The 16,480-nt window shown below is 42.8% G+C and overlaps 1 protein-coding gene across 2 annotated transcripts in view; it reads right to left on the minus strand.

Annotated features, from left to right (window-relative positions):
• Positions 1–2,883: 2,883 nt before the first annotated feature.
• LOC119161110 (nonsense-mediated mRNA decay factor SMG7) overlaps positions 2,884–16,480 on the minus strand; it is a 176,892-nt gene continuing 163,295 nt past the window's right edge. For both annotated transcript variants that reach the window (XM_037413449.2, XM_037413448.2), the window contains 2 exons: positions 5,306–5,361; positions 2,884–3,352 (listed from right to left, as the gene is read on the minus strand). In XM_037413449.2, the coding sequence (XP_037269346.2) occupies positions 3,269–3,352; positions 5,306–5,361 (140 nt within the window). In that variant the 3' untranslated portion in view covers positions 2,884–3,268. The remainder of the gene's footprint in view (positions 3,353–5,305; positions 5,362–16,480) is intronic.

Raw genomic sequence — 16,480 nt, forward strand, 5'->3', positions numbered from 1 at the left:
GCAATATGAAAAAAATGCTAGAGAAGTTTTTTTACAGTCCAAACAACTACAATGGCATGGCTGTGAAAATTCAGAGCCCTTACTCTTCTATGGAGATGGAAGCCAGCAAACCTTTGACTCTGGTGGGTCTGCTATAGTGAATATTGCTAGAGCAAACTTATATATCATCATTATTGGCTATACTGAAGGCGGGCGCACTCTCAATCACTCTCCTCAGCGTCCTTCAATGAGATGATTGTGAGAATATCCAAAAATCTCCACAATGCGCAGCCACCTCATACTTACCTAGTAAAGACTGAGTCAACACAGTGCCTCGACTTAATTGACGTGGCAAAACTTGTACAAGAGAATACCAGGGTCTTTCGCATTATGTATTGCAGAGGCATTTCATTCCATTATCACAATATTTAACCTAGCCTCCATAGAAAGTGTTACAAACTGATATGTACTTGCAGTTAAACTTTGTTCTATGCTTCGTAGTGTCCTTGAATGTGATCGGCCAGAAATTAGCCATAAACAGCTTCACTGTAAAAATTAATTGCGATAGTGTCAGGAGAATGATGTTTTTACTAGAGTTCTAGCTTTAATGCCATCATCGCCTGCAGGATTAACCCGTTAACTGTGGGGTGGGCCACCAGTGGGTCACCAGTGCCCCTGGAAGATATGCCAAGTGGCCCACTCATGGGTCACTTGCTCATAAAATGGAACCTCAAGGAAGCTAGCCACAGCAAATGTGCTAATTGTGGTTGCATCACCCATCAGGTAAAAGACAAAGTTGAAGGGCGATGTTTAAAACTGAACAGCGTAAAACAACAGATAGATATTCGTAATTAGCATTGAATATTTTCAGACACTTCCTCCTTACTGTGAGGAGAGATAAAGCAAAGGATGATTCTAGCAATTATTCGTGCTGCCCCGGCTGCGTAATTGTGCAATAATGAAGTAGCAACTCAAAGCTGCCACATGCCACCCAAGTCCTCAGCCAAGTCATCCAAATGCTCTAAATTTGAAATCAAAGCTGTTGGGAGCACTCAGACTTGGAGGTTCATATTCTAACACAGCCTACCCCACGTTACTGGAGCGCATAAATTCAACCACCAAAACACACCACCACTTTTAAATGTGCCCTAATAAGTCTGAAAGCAACCATTTAATTACACCTTTATATAAAAAAAGTTATACAGTATATTAAAAGTTGACTTTACTGGTTGCTGCCACCAAGTTATACTTTGTTCCAAACAAATACAAGACCAGGCCAAAAGCACATACCTCTTTTAAAACTAGGCAGATAGAAATTCGATAAAATTTACTTTTTCACAACGGCCTGTTGTTGGCACATTACAGGTGAATGGTTTGTTGTTCTATAAAAGCGCTACCTGTGCTCTGCGTTAAACATACAAAATGAAATAGAGACAGTACATACATATAACTAATTACTATTTGCTTGCACATTAAGATAACGTTCAACATCATGAACACCAGAAACCCTGTTAGAATGCTTGTGCTTTCCTGTTTATGTCTCACTTTATGCCAGTGACCACATATTTTAACTGTATGATGACCACAGTTTCCAACTGTATGGAAGTGTGAAAAAAAGCCCACATAATCTACAAATTAACATGAGCAATGAACTGTTTGGTTAACTTTTTAGGTAGTGACTAACAAAATTTACAAAGAAACAAAGATGTCAACCAGCTGCCCTTTTCTTGATCTGATCCGCAATGACCTATGTATACAAAAAACTCCAAGTACCATTTGCCATAAAACCTTAGGGACTGAAGCATAGAGCCTTTTGCACAGCTGGCAAATCACTGTGTGCTTTCGTAGCACACTGGAAATAACACATACACTCATGTAGGCAATGCAATGCCCTTATAAACAACTGAGACAAATAACAGACACAATACAGAAGCCTGCTGACCAGAAAACAAGGACATTGCATACAAAGCTGTGGTAACAGCAATGCTGCTTGTACAAAAGAAATTGCAGTATATCTGTACGTGCATGTGTGACAAGAATCCCTTTGACCCAATCCTATGGGAAAAAAATAAAAGAAAAACTGGAGGGCAACCCTTGAGTTTTAAAAGCAGCCAGTGCATGGAGATATGGCACAAATATAATTTACTGTTTGGCATATACGATGCTTCCTAAATCTTGTGCACTCAACCATACATACTACTGTGCTCAAAGGCAAAAACAAAGACAGCGTCTTTCTTTCTGGCATCTCAGTTAATCAGTTAAGCTGCATTACAAGTGTTCAAACACATGCACGCACAAGAATGTATGTATAACGAATGCAAAAAAAAACAACACTTGAAACATTTCAGGTTTGAATGAAAGAAAAGGCGTGGCTGAATAACACCTTTTACCATTTTTTGCCCAGTGTTTCAGGTCAGATGTCTAATACCTGATACTAAAGATTTGTACTGCTACAATAGTTGAACTGGTCTGCAGAACTAAGCAACAGTTTTTGTGAGCCACAGCTACGCCTCGCTCAGAGCACAGCTGAGCTAAGTTTCACAAGACTTAACTAAGCCTCTCTTTCTTGCTTACCCTGTTTCTGCAGCCACAAACAGTGAACCACACAAATAACGTAAAAAAACAAAAACAAAGTGCACTTGAAATTTAAGGAAGGCAAAAAATTATCAGCATAAACCAAGTACATTTTGTCTTTGATACGCACAGCTATGGTGTTGAAGACTGCGCTTCTGAGACTTACATTGAAAGGTACCAAGCCAAACAAGAAAGATAAGAAAATCTAATAATTTTTTCTCTCATTCTCGTTCGTAGCAGGCAAACACGCGTGGTCTTGCACAGGACCCCCATGAAGATTACCCATGGGCCCTGCTGTACGTGCACAAACCTTGGGGGAAAGGAGTCAAATAAAACATGACAAACCGGACCTTAGCCACATTGACTACTCGTGATGGCCAGAAAGGATGGTCGTCATTTGAATTAACACTCCTTCACGAGCACTTCATGCCCAGGACTGATTGAGAACCATGCAGACATCAAACCGTGCCCACTTCAGCTAGGCCTGGGCGCTCTGTTAACTCAAGTCACACCTCGATGCTCAGTTCCCAAAAGCCAAAAGAGTTTCCTTCAGCTGGCAGGGCCAGTGCTCCATCGGCTGCTGCTGTCAGCCAGTGGCCTTGCTTGCCACACTGCTTGGGCAACTGAGCATATAGGCAATCCGGTGACAAGAGCCTCATTCCCAACAAGTGCTTTGCTCAACAGATGGAAAGGAGGGGCAGAGGACCGAATGCTTTCACTGTGCAGCGCCATCTCTCCACTGCTTCTGCTGTTCAAGCAGACGCTCGAGCGGTGAGGGACCGGGTCCCGACCACAGGGACTGCATGAAACAAAGAATGCACAATGTTCAACACCTCACTTTGCAAACACAAGTAAATGACTGTCAGCTCAAAAGAAGAACATAATGGTCCTCAACAGTTTCAATGCATGTTGGCAAATTTCACGGTTCATCAAAAGACGCATATGTTCAAAAGGGAGCCATGCTATAAATGCGCTAAAAATATGTACTACTATTACTTCATTGCAGATTTGAAAATGTATGAGAAAGACAGTGCCTGATTTATTCAGACACTTTAAATGCCCAAAGCTACGAGAACTTAAAGAGACTGTTCCTGCTGTCGCCAGGAATTGAGTTCCTGTTGCTATGAACCTGTGTTCAGCAGTGGAATACGACAGCCACTGTGGCAGATGAGGCTTGTAGTAGTGCATTAAGACACGAGCATGAGTGACAAGAAAGAGTCTCGCATTCTCAGCAAGCCACTGCTTCTATAGAATGTTCAAAACACTTCCAAGACAGTCTAGAAATGGGGTTTCTTCAATGACTGCCACAATGTCACCCATTTCGAAGAATGAAAGCACTCTCAGAAGAAGGAGGTGGCCACCATGATTACTTAGCACACATTCACTGCCATCTTGCCATCTTATTCTGGTGCACCTTATTCAATCAAATTTACCATTTTTCAAACCTTTAATAAACAAAGAAAACATTACTTAAAGAAAAAAACAACAACAAATCAATGCACAGCATATGCAAATATTCTGTACAACACTTAACTGGCCCCAAAAAAAGGTGTGTTAAAAAAAATGTTACCGTAATTACTCGAATCTAACGCGCACCTTTTTTCCGGTTAAGCGAGTTCATAAATCGCATGCGCGTTAGAATTGAGTACGAAAAAAAATGAATATGGTCATTCTATTGCCATCGGCATTTCCAAAATGGCCGCCCCCTACGTGCGTCAGCATGGCGCGTTGGCCATTTCTGCCTATGTGTTTCCCATGTGCGGCACTTCGTACGTGTGCTGAGGAGTTTGTCATCTTGTAGTGCATTAGCATCGACGGCATGGAAGGGCCGACTCCAAAAACTTGAGTGCACCACGATGCTGCTTTTAAAAGCACAGTCATCGCGTGTGCAGAAACGGACGGAAATCGGGCAGCATCGCGGTCGTTCGGAGTTCCCGAAACGTGCGTGCGGGACTGGCGGAAACAAAAGCAGAAGATTGTCGACAGCAAAGCTTCACACAAAGGCTTCAGTGAACCACAGCAGGGTCGGTTTCCGCAAATTAAAGAGCTGCTCGGCGAGTATGTGCTTGAGCAGCAAGCGGCACAGCAGCCCGTGACGACAGAACTCCAAGCGCAGGCTACGCAATTAGCCTTAGAAAAAGGTCTAATGCGGAGCCAGTTTAAAGCGAGCAGGTACTGGCTAACTAACTTTATGAAGAGAAAAGGCTTTTCCCTCCGAAGGGGAATGGGCATATGCGAAAAGTTTTGCGGAGGAGTACGATGAAATGCTTCACAGTTTTCAGAGGTTCGTCTTAAACTTGCGGCACAACAACGGCTACCTGTTTGGGCAAATCGGGAACAGACGCCTCTTTACTTCGACATGCCTGGCACCACAACCGTCGAGAAGAAGGGGGCGAAGCAAGTTTGCGTGCTGACATCGGTTCACGGTAAAACTACAGTGACGGCAATGCTCTGTTACACGTCAGATGGGCACAAGTTTCGCCCGTACCTCATATTTAAATGGAAGACGCTCCCGAAAGGAGTCGTTTTTTCGAGTGGTGTGATCGCGCGGGCCAGCGAGAAAAATGGGTGCGCGTTGCAATCGACGTCTTACTTTTTTTTTTTTTTGTCGTGGAAATCGGGTGCGCGTTACAATCGAGGGCGTGGTAGAATCGAGTAAATACGGTAGTTGAAAACCTACACAGATGCCAGCGAGATCCACGTTTCCACAAAATATGTCCATTACACAACATTCCACTCCACCAACCCTCACCTGAATCGTGGAATGCATCATCGTGGGTTCAAGTGTTTCAGATTGAGATCTGCCATCTGCAAAAAAGAAAAGAAAAAAAAACACACACACACACACACACACAATCAATACAACATTGAGTGACAAAAAATAAATAAATAAACAGACAAAAAGTTTATTTAAAAACATAGTACATGAAAGGAGTGTAATCCATTGAATAAAAAGACAACAAGAAAGAGTGGTTCAGCTTCTCAGCTCATTTCACCAGCCTTATTATTTTTTGATACTGCATTGTAGATATATTAGGTGATTACTTTTCCAATTGCATATTTCTTTAAGCGTGTTCAAGATATCTTGTGGCAGATGGCAGTGCGTCGTCACAGTAACTCAATAACTTTAAAAAGTGAGAATCCCTGATACAAACAGTCACAATGTTAGCTAATGAACAGTGTTTGGCAATTCATATTTATTGACTACACTATGATATACAGTTCAAGAAATGAAGTGACAAAAGAAGAAATGCCTGGCACTGCTACTTTATTATGATGTATAAATAGGCTTTTGCCTAATTCATTTGTCACAAGTGCACCGTATAAAGTTTCAGAGGCTTCCATGCTCTTACGCCAGAGCAAATGGACACATGCACCATGTAACGGCAGCACTTGAATTTCGTTGGCATTGAACATACAGACAGAGTAGACAATGCTGAGAGCAACCAGCAAAGGTACAATAAATGCTACAACACATGGTAGCAAAAACGTTATACTTGGTGGCCAATTCTAAGGCATAGTATGGCCCTGAAAAACTTCTTAATGTAATAGCCCGATTTCATGACTTAGTAACAATTAGTAAGTGGGTCAATTCCACAGCAGAAATTTGGGTTGTTGCACAGTTTTATTTTTGTGCATGTTAAATTCAATGTTATACCGCATGAGCGCTAAAGCGCTCATGCGATAGATGCGCTTGTTATAACGCATTAAACATGAAAGCACTCATGCGGTAGATGCGCCTGTAGATTATTTAGCCATCTTCTGTAAGTACATTCACTTTTTTTGGCAAAGGGTTTGATTCGTGTTGCCGACTGCAACTTGGATGCTAATGACAAAAAAAGATATCGAATGAGTGATTGTCAGGTTAGGTTAATTTGGTTTTTATGGCACAAAAGCAGCTAAGGCTACGCTGCGCCAGACACAAGACGTTCAAGAATGGACACTGAAAAGATGAAATTTTAAAGCTTAATTAACAGATTACATTCTTTTAGAAAGTTTAGCACGTCAGGTAGAGGTACTATAGGGTCATCTTCTAGGAACAAAGCGGGGTGTAAAGGTACGTGTTGTTTGTATAGCTTGATGAAATGTTTTTGTCTCTGTGTTTCAATGGTGGGACATGTAATTAGGATGTGCATAAGTGTTAACGCTTCTTGGCTTTTTTCGCACGTTGGTTGTTCTTCCTTTGCAAGTAAGAAGTTGTGTGTCAAGTGTGAGTGTCCAATGCGAAGTCGGCATAATACAAATTCGATAAACCGTTGTTGGTGATGGCAGGTCTTCCATTCCCCCGAGTATGGGTTTCACCAGGTGGAGCTTATTGTTCGTGCAGGTGTCCCATTGTTGTTGCGGTTTTGCTTGTAGAGCTAGGCGAATTGTTCTCTGGATATCTTTAAGGGAAATTTTCACTTTTGCTACTGTTTTGTGGACGGCCAGGGAAGCATACTTATTAGCTTTTTCATTTCCGGGCATCCTAACATGACTTGGGACCCAGCAGAAATGTATGGAGGCTGCCTGGCTGTTTAAGCATACCATGTTTAAAATGTCGCTCACTATTGGCTCACATTTGGATTTTATATGTAGTGCTTTCAGTGAGTTGGTGTATATGATTGCTTTCTTGTATTTTTCAGCGACGATTTTCCGAACTGCTTCACTCAAGGGATAAGCTTCAGCTGAAAAAATGGAAAAACTACAAGGTACTTTCACAGAAATCGCACTTTTCGTTGTCGCGATTCCAATACCCACATGGTTTTCTGTTTTTGAGCCATCTATGTAAAATTCTTCATAATCGCTATATTCGTGCTGAAGTGTATCAAATTCTTGGATTATGTGTTCTGGTGGGGTGCTTTTTTTGTTAAAACGGCTTAGTGAAAATTCGCATAGCTGCGACAGGTCGAACCATGGTGGCAGTCTTGGTGGTTTAATAGCGACATCTAGTGATCCATCAGAGATGGTATAAATGCGGCAGTATTCCTCGAAATGTAAGACAAGTGGTTTGATTAGGTTCAGTTTGTTGAGGTACTGTAAGTGTGAGTCACACTTAGCGGCAATTTCGTAGCAGATGTGTTCAGGTTACGACCTTATTCTTAAAACATATGACAAGGTTAGTAACGCTCTTCGATCACATAGAGGGGACTCATTGCATTCTACGAATAGACTTTGCACAGGTGATGTTCTGTAAGCACCACTGGACAGACGGAGACCGAGGTTGTGTATAGGGTCAAGACGCCGGATGTATGAGTTTCGTGCTAAGTCATAGACTATGCATATGTAGTCTAAGATGCTGTGTACAAGAGATCGGTAAATACGTATAAGGCAGAGTCGATCGAAACACCAGTGTTTATGAGAGAGTGCTTTGAGCACGTTGAGTGCTCTGTTCGCTTTAGTTTTCAGTGTGTTTATGTGTGCCAGAAAGTTAAGTTTTCGGTCGAATGTGATTCCTAGAAATTTGTGTTCTTGTTTTACCAGCATGCCGATGTTGTACAGTTTAAACGCGGGTTCAGAGAACAATACTCTTTTTTGCGTAAAGAGAACAGCGGTGGTTTTTTGGGTTGAAAAGCGGTAATTATTTTGGTCAGCCCAGTTCGTAAGCTGATTTATTGTAATTTGGAGTTGCCTTTCGCAGGATGATAGGCTGCAGGCATGGCAGGCGATTTGGAGATCGTCAACGTAGATGGAGTGCATGACTGTACGGGGTATAGCCCTGTTGATGGAGTTCATTTTGACTATAAACAGGGTTGTGTTCAAAACGCAGCCCTGTGGTAGACCATTTTCTTGGACAAATATTCTATTCGACAGGAAATCATATAAGCAGCTCAGCATACTTCCCCGAATCCCTAAGTTAGCTAGATCTCTGAGAATCTCATATCTCCAAGTTGTGTCATATGCTTTCTTTAAGCGAAAGAAGACCGCGAGACAGAACTGTTTGTGTAGAAATGTTTGTCGTATTTCTTGTTCCAGCCTAACAAGATGATCAGTGGTGGAACAGCCCTTTTTGTATCCGCACTGATGTGCGTCTATTAGGTGCTCCGACTCCAGAGTGAAGGTAAGTCCAATATTTATGATGCTTTCATAAGGTTTTGCTAGGCAGCTTGTTAATGCAATGGGCCTGTAGCTACTTGGGGATGTTGGGAGTTTACCAGGTTTCAGGAACGGCATAACTATGGCTTTTTTTCCAGTCTTTAGGCATTATGTCAGAGTTTCACATTTTGTTAAAGAATTGGAGAAGTGCCTCCGCGGATGCTTGGGATAGATGTGCAAGCATTGCGTAGTGTACCTGGTCAGACCCTGTTGCCGTTTTTTACTGGCGGAAAGTACCCTGTTTAATTCGTGCAGCATAAGCGGATGGTTATAACATTCATTTGAGGTACTGGTAGTAGGCAGTCTTTGTCTTTCTGCATTTTCTTTATATTTCAGAAATGCATTGGCATAATTTACTGAACATGATACCTTGTAAAAGTGTTCTCCTAATAGGTTGGCCTGCTCTTCTAGTGTTGATTGTATGCCTCGACTTGTAAGCAGTGGTATTGTGTTGGAGGAGTAGTCTCCTTTAAGCTTCCTCACCTGGTCCCAGATGTGTTTAGATGTGACTGAACTGTTAATATACGATATGTATTTTTGCCATGAATCCTTTTCTGTCTGTCTTCGAATAAATCGGGCTCTGGCTATTGCCTGTTTGAAGTTGATGAGACTGGTGTAGGTGGGGTATCTTCGTAGAGTTCCCCAGGCCTTATTTTGTTGTTTTTTGGCATCAGTGCACTCGTTTGTCCACCAAGGGCTGAGTTTCTTGCGTACGATGCCGGATGATTTCGGTATTGCCTTTTCTGCTGCTGAGATTAAAGCTTTGACGAACTCATCGTTCAGTTCAACAGAAAGCTCTGATGAGAAAACTTCAACAAGCTTAGCGTTTTCTGTAAAAACTGGCCAGTTCACGAGCTGCAGTTTCCACTGGCGTGGCTTGTTTATTAAAGTTGGGTAGGATGGTATAAGTTTTATGATGCCGGGTTGATTATCACTACCGCAGGACGTGTTGATGACGTCCCATTTAAGATCGTTAAAAAGACACAGTGAACACAGGGCAAGATCTAAGCAACTAAAAGTGCGTGAAGTTGGTGAAAAGTAGGTAAAAGCCCCAGAATTAAGAAGGCAGATGTCGTTTGATAAAATGAAGTCTTCCACAGCTTGCCCTTTTGCATCAGTTTTGTCGCTACCTCAAAGGGTTGAATAAGCATTAAAATCCCCAACTAAAATAGTTTTGGCAACTGTTTCACTAGATTTTTTAGGTTTTTGGTGGTGAAAAGGGTGTGAGGTGGAATATACAGCAAGCAGATGGCGATGGTTTTGTACGATAGAATGGTGATGGCTACGGCCTCGAAAGATGTGTTTATTTGGACATCTCGCGTAGGAGTGCTGCCCTGCACAACTACCGCTACTCCTCCTGAAAGACGATTGCAATGTTCGCGTTCCTTTTCGGCAACTGTGAAGCCCTTTAGGAAATGGTTGTGTTTTGCACCAAGATTTGTCTCTTGGAGGCAAAAAGCTACTGGTGAGAACTTGTTAATGGTGTCCTTTATGTCACCTAAGTTATGAATTAAGCCTCTACAGTTCCAATGTACGATAAAAGCCATGGCAGAATAAAATTAAGTAAATATATTTCTGGGGATTGGTCGGTTTGAGTAAAAGATAATAGGTGACAACGCTAAGAAATAGAAATAGAGCGAAATACGATAACCATTACGGTTATCGCTTACTTATTGTGGTTGCTGGGACTTTGTCCTTGTCCTGTTTGGCGCGCTCAAGAGAGCGCTTGTCCTTCGGTGTCAATGACACCGGAGTTTTGTGGTCGATCTCTATTGCCTTGTCTAAGGCGCTGGCAGATCGAGAGTGAGGCACTGAAAAACGGATCTCAGGCCTTGGCACCCGATTGATTTCAGGTCCCAGGGAGACCGGAGTCTGCGGGCCCTTTGAATCATCACGGGACCACTGGGTGTGATAGCGGTGGACTCCTGAGGCCTTTGTGACGCTGCCTCCGACTGCGTCACATCGGCCTAACTTCTGTGGAAAAGGTACGACAGATGTTTTTGCGCTTCACTGAATGATATTTTCCCTTTGACGGTCAGAGCGATCACTTCTTTTTCTTTTTTCCAACATGGGCATGACCGGAAATACGCTGAGTATTCCCCGTCACAGTTAACACAGTGGGGTGAGGATGAGCAGTTTTCCAATTTGTGGTCATCTGCGCTGCATTTTAAGCATGTTTCTTTGCCTCTGCATGAGTGCGAGGCATGTCCGAAGCTTTGGCATTTGAAACAGCGTCTGGGGTTGGGGATATAGGGTCTGACATTGATTTTTATGTACCCAGACTTGAGAGAGGTGGGCATTTCACATGTTCCTAAGGTTAGTATGAAGTGTTTGGAGGGCACTTCCCGATTATTGCGACGGATTACTATTCTTTGGACTTTTATGACATTTTGTTCTTGGAATCCTTCGAGGAGCTCTTTGTCACTAAGGCCTAAGAAGTCTTCCTCCAAGATTACTCCCCTGCTGGTGTTTAGATAGCGATGGACCGAAACGGTGACAGCTGTTTCTCCAATGCTGGTTAGTTGAGATAGCTTAGGCACTTGGTCTTTTTCGGTCAGCTCCAAAAGGAAGTCACCGCTTGACATTTTGGATGCTTTGTATGTGGGTCCGATTTTTTCTTTCAGGCACTTGGCCACCAAAAATGGGGATAGTTTTCTTAGAGGGGTGCTTTCGCTATGGATAGTGTGATACTTCGCGAAAGTAACTTTAGTTCTTGTCGAGAAGTGAAAACTTGCTTCGGTGCGGCCTCTCTTACGAGACCGATCCGATCAAGGGCGGCGGATGCTTGTGAAGCCATAGAAGTATGAATGTGTTCGGTAACAGCAACGCGGCCACCACCCACCACGGAGCCCAACAAGGGGACGCGGCTGGACTTGTTAAACAAGTCCCCCCAACGCCAGCCGTGTGCTGTCACAATAACCCAATGTAATTATCCAAGGTGGGATACCTACACAAGGTTAACCCTTACCGCCATGAAAATCGGAAGTAAACAGAAGTGAGGAGAGGACAGGAAAGATAAAAAGTGTGGGAGAAAGATGAAGATGTGGGAGGAGAGAGACAGGAAAAGGTGACTGCTGATTTCCCGTGGGTGGGTCAGCCCAGGAGTGCCGTCTACGTGAAGCCGGGGCCAAAGGGGTGTGTTGCCTCTGCCGGGGGGGCCTTAAAGGTCCAACCACCCAGCGTCAGCTCAGCCCCCAGGATCCCGTTTTCCCCGGACATGGCAAAGCCATGCACGACTAGGTGTAGGAAGGGGTCGAAACCCCCCATTAGTTCGGGTCCGTGGTGTCGCTACACACCAAACGCCTCCTTTCACAGATGCCCCTGCGGGGGAATGAGTGATTGTGTCATCCCAACATTTAGCCACTGGGTTGCAGTTTAGATAGGTATCTGCATGTACAAAACATTTTGGTTGAAAGTGGCTTAAAAGAAACGTCGTGATTTATCAATCTTTCACAAACAACACTACATAAAAAATCGATAGATGGCCAGCACACTTCTCACTGCACTTTCGGGATTGCTTCTTAAAGAACAATGTGCCAGTGAAAACCCGTCTTGTGCAAGCTATTGGCTGTCACTATGACACTCTTTTTATACTGCTGTAGCTAACCAAAGTATAAAAATATGAGGCGAGCATGTAGGCTCATGGACACAATAAACCAGCAGTTTTCGTCTGTATGCACACGTTTGTATGCATACTTGGAGAGAGATCTCTTTATTGAAAAGCAGAGAATTTCGCCGGCATATATAAATCACTGACTTGCTAGTCTGCGTGGGGGAGGGGATTGAAAATACGGATAGGGAAAGCGAGAAAAACAGACAATATGTGAAGATGAAAGATGAAATAAAAAAATAAAGAAAAAAAGAAGCCACCACTTTGACCATTGATTGAAGATGCGCATTAACAGTTTTTCCGTGACGTCAAGCTACAGCTAGAGTTTGTCTAGCTGACAGATGCTGTCCAAGTACGTGAAGAAAAGTTTCATAGCATGCCTGTAGCATGGGGCAGGCTAAAGGTCCCAATGCACAGTCAAGGGAGAAAGTTCTGTCCATTATCGAATGCATGTGATTCCCATAAAGCGCACACTCATCAGTAGAGCACTGCATGTGCCAATTTTTGCGGCCCGAGCCCGGCCCGGCCCAAAAACTTCATGCTCTGGCCCGCCTGAGCTTGGCCCGGTGTTTTTAAATATGGCCTGTACCCTGCCCGGGCCCGAAAGGTTTTGGCCTGACCAGACCCAGCTCGGCCCGACCCGGCTCGGCCCTTTTCAGCTAATTATGCCTGGAGCATAAACGAGGCACTGTCTGATTTTTGGTAACTGTGACGATACTTGCCTCAAACAAGTTATTTTCTAGAGTGTCTTGAGAACTTCTTTGAGTGTCATGAATTTCACTGGTATATTCTGTGTGCTTTCAGGTAATTACACCTGTAACACTTCCGAGAAATAATTGCAGGGTAAATGAAATATAATTGGGTTATATCATGTACGCAGTGCCAACCACAAAATCTTGTTTTGTTTCATTTTAGAAAATAAGTACAAAATATACTACACCTATAAATTGGAAAAAAATGGCAGACATTTATAGTTTGAGTCTACATAATTTGCATGGAAGCCAGGTTCGTCAAGTAAATGTAACACGTTTCCTGCAAACGTCATTTATTACGTCATGCAACTAAAAAAACATGCTTTAGATAATTCTGAGAGGTCTACCAGGGTGCGGGAACTCCCTATACCTCTTGTGTATTCACTCTCGGCAGCGGCCGAGCCGCTTTTGCCACTGGCGGTTGCCAGGCAGCCTACTAGAAATAAATTATGAATAGAAAATTTCTTTCATGACGTCACAAGTGAAGTCCCCAAATAGAGGGAAATGAGGAAAAATTTAGAGGAGGAGCGTTGCCGCGAAAACCCTACTTTCCCACTTCGCATGCATGCGCAATGCGCTCGTGCCTATTTTCAGGTCCGCAGGCCGCTTGGCCAATGTGGCCATAAAATTTTGTTCATCTTTTTTTTAAAATTTTGTTTGTGTTTTCTGAAGAGGCGAAAGTTATGCCAATTTTTCAGTAAGACGAAACTCATTCGCCACAAATAAAATGAACTTTGTTTATTGCATGTTTGTATAAAAAAACACACACTTAGTGTGAAAGTGTCGACCTATAAAAGCAGCTTTAATTTACAACTGACATACGGACATAATCGGCAAACGTTGAATCCAAAATATCCGAACCAATGAGAAAACTACATATCAACAAACGCGAGTACGACATGCCGTATTTGACTCAATTCATGTTTGTTATGACGGTGCGCATAGTTTCCTTACAACTGTGCATCTTGCGAAACTGTGCGAAGCAAGCAGGTTAGGCTTCTGCAGACACCAAGAAAAGATAAACTAAGCGGGTGCAACCTATATAGATTAACTTTTTTACAGAAGTAGGGACTCATGTTTCCAGTTTTGATGTGTCTTACTTATCCGGTAATATCCAAAAAACAGTAGAAATTGAAAGAAGTCTGAAGGGATGCAAAATTCGTGAACTCCGGGTGCCGCAGGAGCCGTCGCACATTTATCCGGTAAAAGGTGCCAATGCACCCGTGCCTATACACTCCTGCCCCCCTGTTTCAAGGTGTACAGCAGCAAATCAAAATCATAATCATGAACTTCCTTATATAAAACTCTTGCTTCCCCCGCGAGAGTGCTTGCACGTTTTTGAGCGCCATGAGAACACTTGCACTTCGACATATGAGAACACTTATGAATTACTGTCGAATTACGGAAAACACGGTGTCCGTAAAAATAAGCAAAAAAAACTTGTTCTATATGATGGACATTCCAGTTAAATCCTTAACATTTTGGGGTAATTGCCAAGTGCTAAATATTTGCAACTGCCTTGCTAGCCCAAAAAACTGGGAGCATTTCCATTAATTGGCGCGCCCGTCATAAGAGTCATTTCGCGTCTCGCAGTTAAAGTGCACCAACAACAGCTCCTGAGTTATTCCTGACTCATGAATCGCGTAGTACGCAGGTGGAGAAAGGCTTGGCGAGCATGTGTGTGTATCTGCATACTCAAAAATTTTCCCTAGTTGGCAGTGCGCACATATTATATACACTATTATAACATTAGCAGTGTACCGTTGCTATTTTAGCAGCACCACCTAGCAAATCTTTCCTTACGGTATGCAAATATTAGCGAAAATATACTACGTGTTTCCTGAAAAAGCGTGTTGCGTACCCACGAAGTCAAATGCCAGACATCATGTATTTTCCGATTTCAGTGCATGCTAATACACTCCAGCTGGTCTAAATTAGTCGAAGCCCTCAGCTACGGCAGCTTACGTAACCTGGGCAGCATCGGAATGTTAAACCCCACAAATCAACAAAAGCCAAGAATCGTAGATGCGCCATTATATTGATATACAAGTGTTTCAAGAAATGGGTCCAATATAATTTGAAAACTAAAAAAAAAAAAGACATCTGTGTTCTACCTGCAGCATTCCCTTTACTTTGGCAGAATGCATCTTCAGATGTGTAAAAACAATAATTATGGCAGTAAATATAGAAATTAAAACAATTAACTTTTAACCAGTCGAGATCCCTGGTCAAGTCAAATGGGCAAATCAAAGTTTTTCCTACGAATAGTCTATAGCCATTTTGAAATTTCAGAATGGCGGCAAGTGGTAATCACCACTGAGCGATGAAATCTGGCTAATTTAGCTAGCCAAACCGAAAGCAACACACCAACCAATGCATATAATATCAACTTCGAAAACACCCTCAATAAAATGGTAGTTGTTTTAAATTTTGCGAAGAGTTAATTGTTTTACTTCTCTAATTACTGCTGTAATTATTATTTGTACACATATGAAGATGCCTTCTGTCAAAGTAAAGGGAAACACCACCTGTAGAATGCAGACGCCTCTTTTTTGTAGTTTTTCAAAAATACTGGACCCATTTCTTGTAACGCCCTGTATATGAGACTCGAGCCTAATACAGGCCTGACACAGGCCCGGGCCCCACCCGAGCCTTGTCCGGGCCCGATCCAACAATGCCTTACCCGACCCGCGGGCTGGGCCCGGGCTCGTGCAGTGCTCTACTCATCAGCATATGCTCTACACTCAAACAATATATGTTCCACAGTTTCGATGGAGCCACAGTTGTTGCAGTACGGGCTCGCTGACTGACCGAAGCGGTGCCCTAAGCTGTTAACATAGGCACAGTTTAAACGAAGACGGCTGTATAGCGTTTTCAGATGTCGAGGAATTTTCAATGAGAGTCTTGTTCTGAGGCAGGGGTCTATAGAATGCACAACTTACAATGAGCTCCTGCTGCACAGGAGTGCATTCTAGCAAGGCTAAACGATCTGCCAGTGACATAGATAAGGTGCGTACTGAGCAAATGTGACAAACAAAGGAAGAAAAAACCTCAACTATGTGTAACCAATTATACAGTACTAAACATCTTTCCCTGATGAAATTGTAAAAGGTGGTGAACCTTATCATCCTCCTCACATTTTCCCACATCAATGTGCCAGATTGTTTAGATATCAACATTGCACAAGACAGTAACAGCTGGAGGTTCAAACTTTCAAAGACTGGTTCCTACTGCTTATATATGAACAATTTTTAGTGGCACAGCATAATAGGGATTTCCCAACACACAATTATATAGAAATAGTGCACGGGGATTCATATCACATTAGGATATCTATATTGGTCTGCGAAATTTTGCATTCTGCAGTACCTTGATATCATAGTTTAGAGAGATAGTCGTTCGCTTTCCAAGTGTAAAATGATGCCCGTACTTTCGCCATGGTGGAGCATTTCTTTGTCACTTTTGTCACCTGCTGCAAATGGCCAAAGTT

Source organism: Rhipicephalus microplus, unplaced genomic scaffold, assembly GCF_043290135.1.
Source record: "Rhipicephalus microplus isolate Deutch F79 unplaced genomic scaffold, USDA_Rmic scaffold_49, whole genome shotgun sequence".
NCBI classification, from domain to species: domain Eukaryota; kingdom Metazoa; phylum Arthropoda; class Arachnida; order Ixodida; family Ixodidae; genus Rhipicephalus; species Rhipicephalus microplus.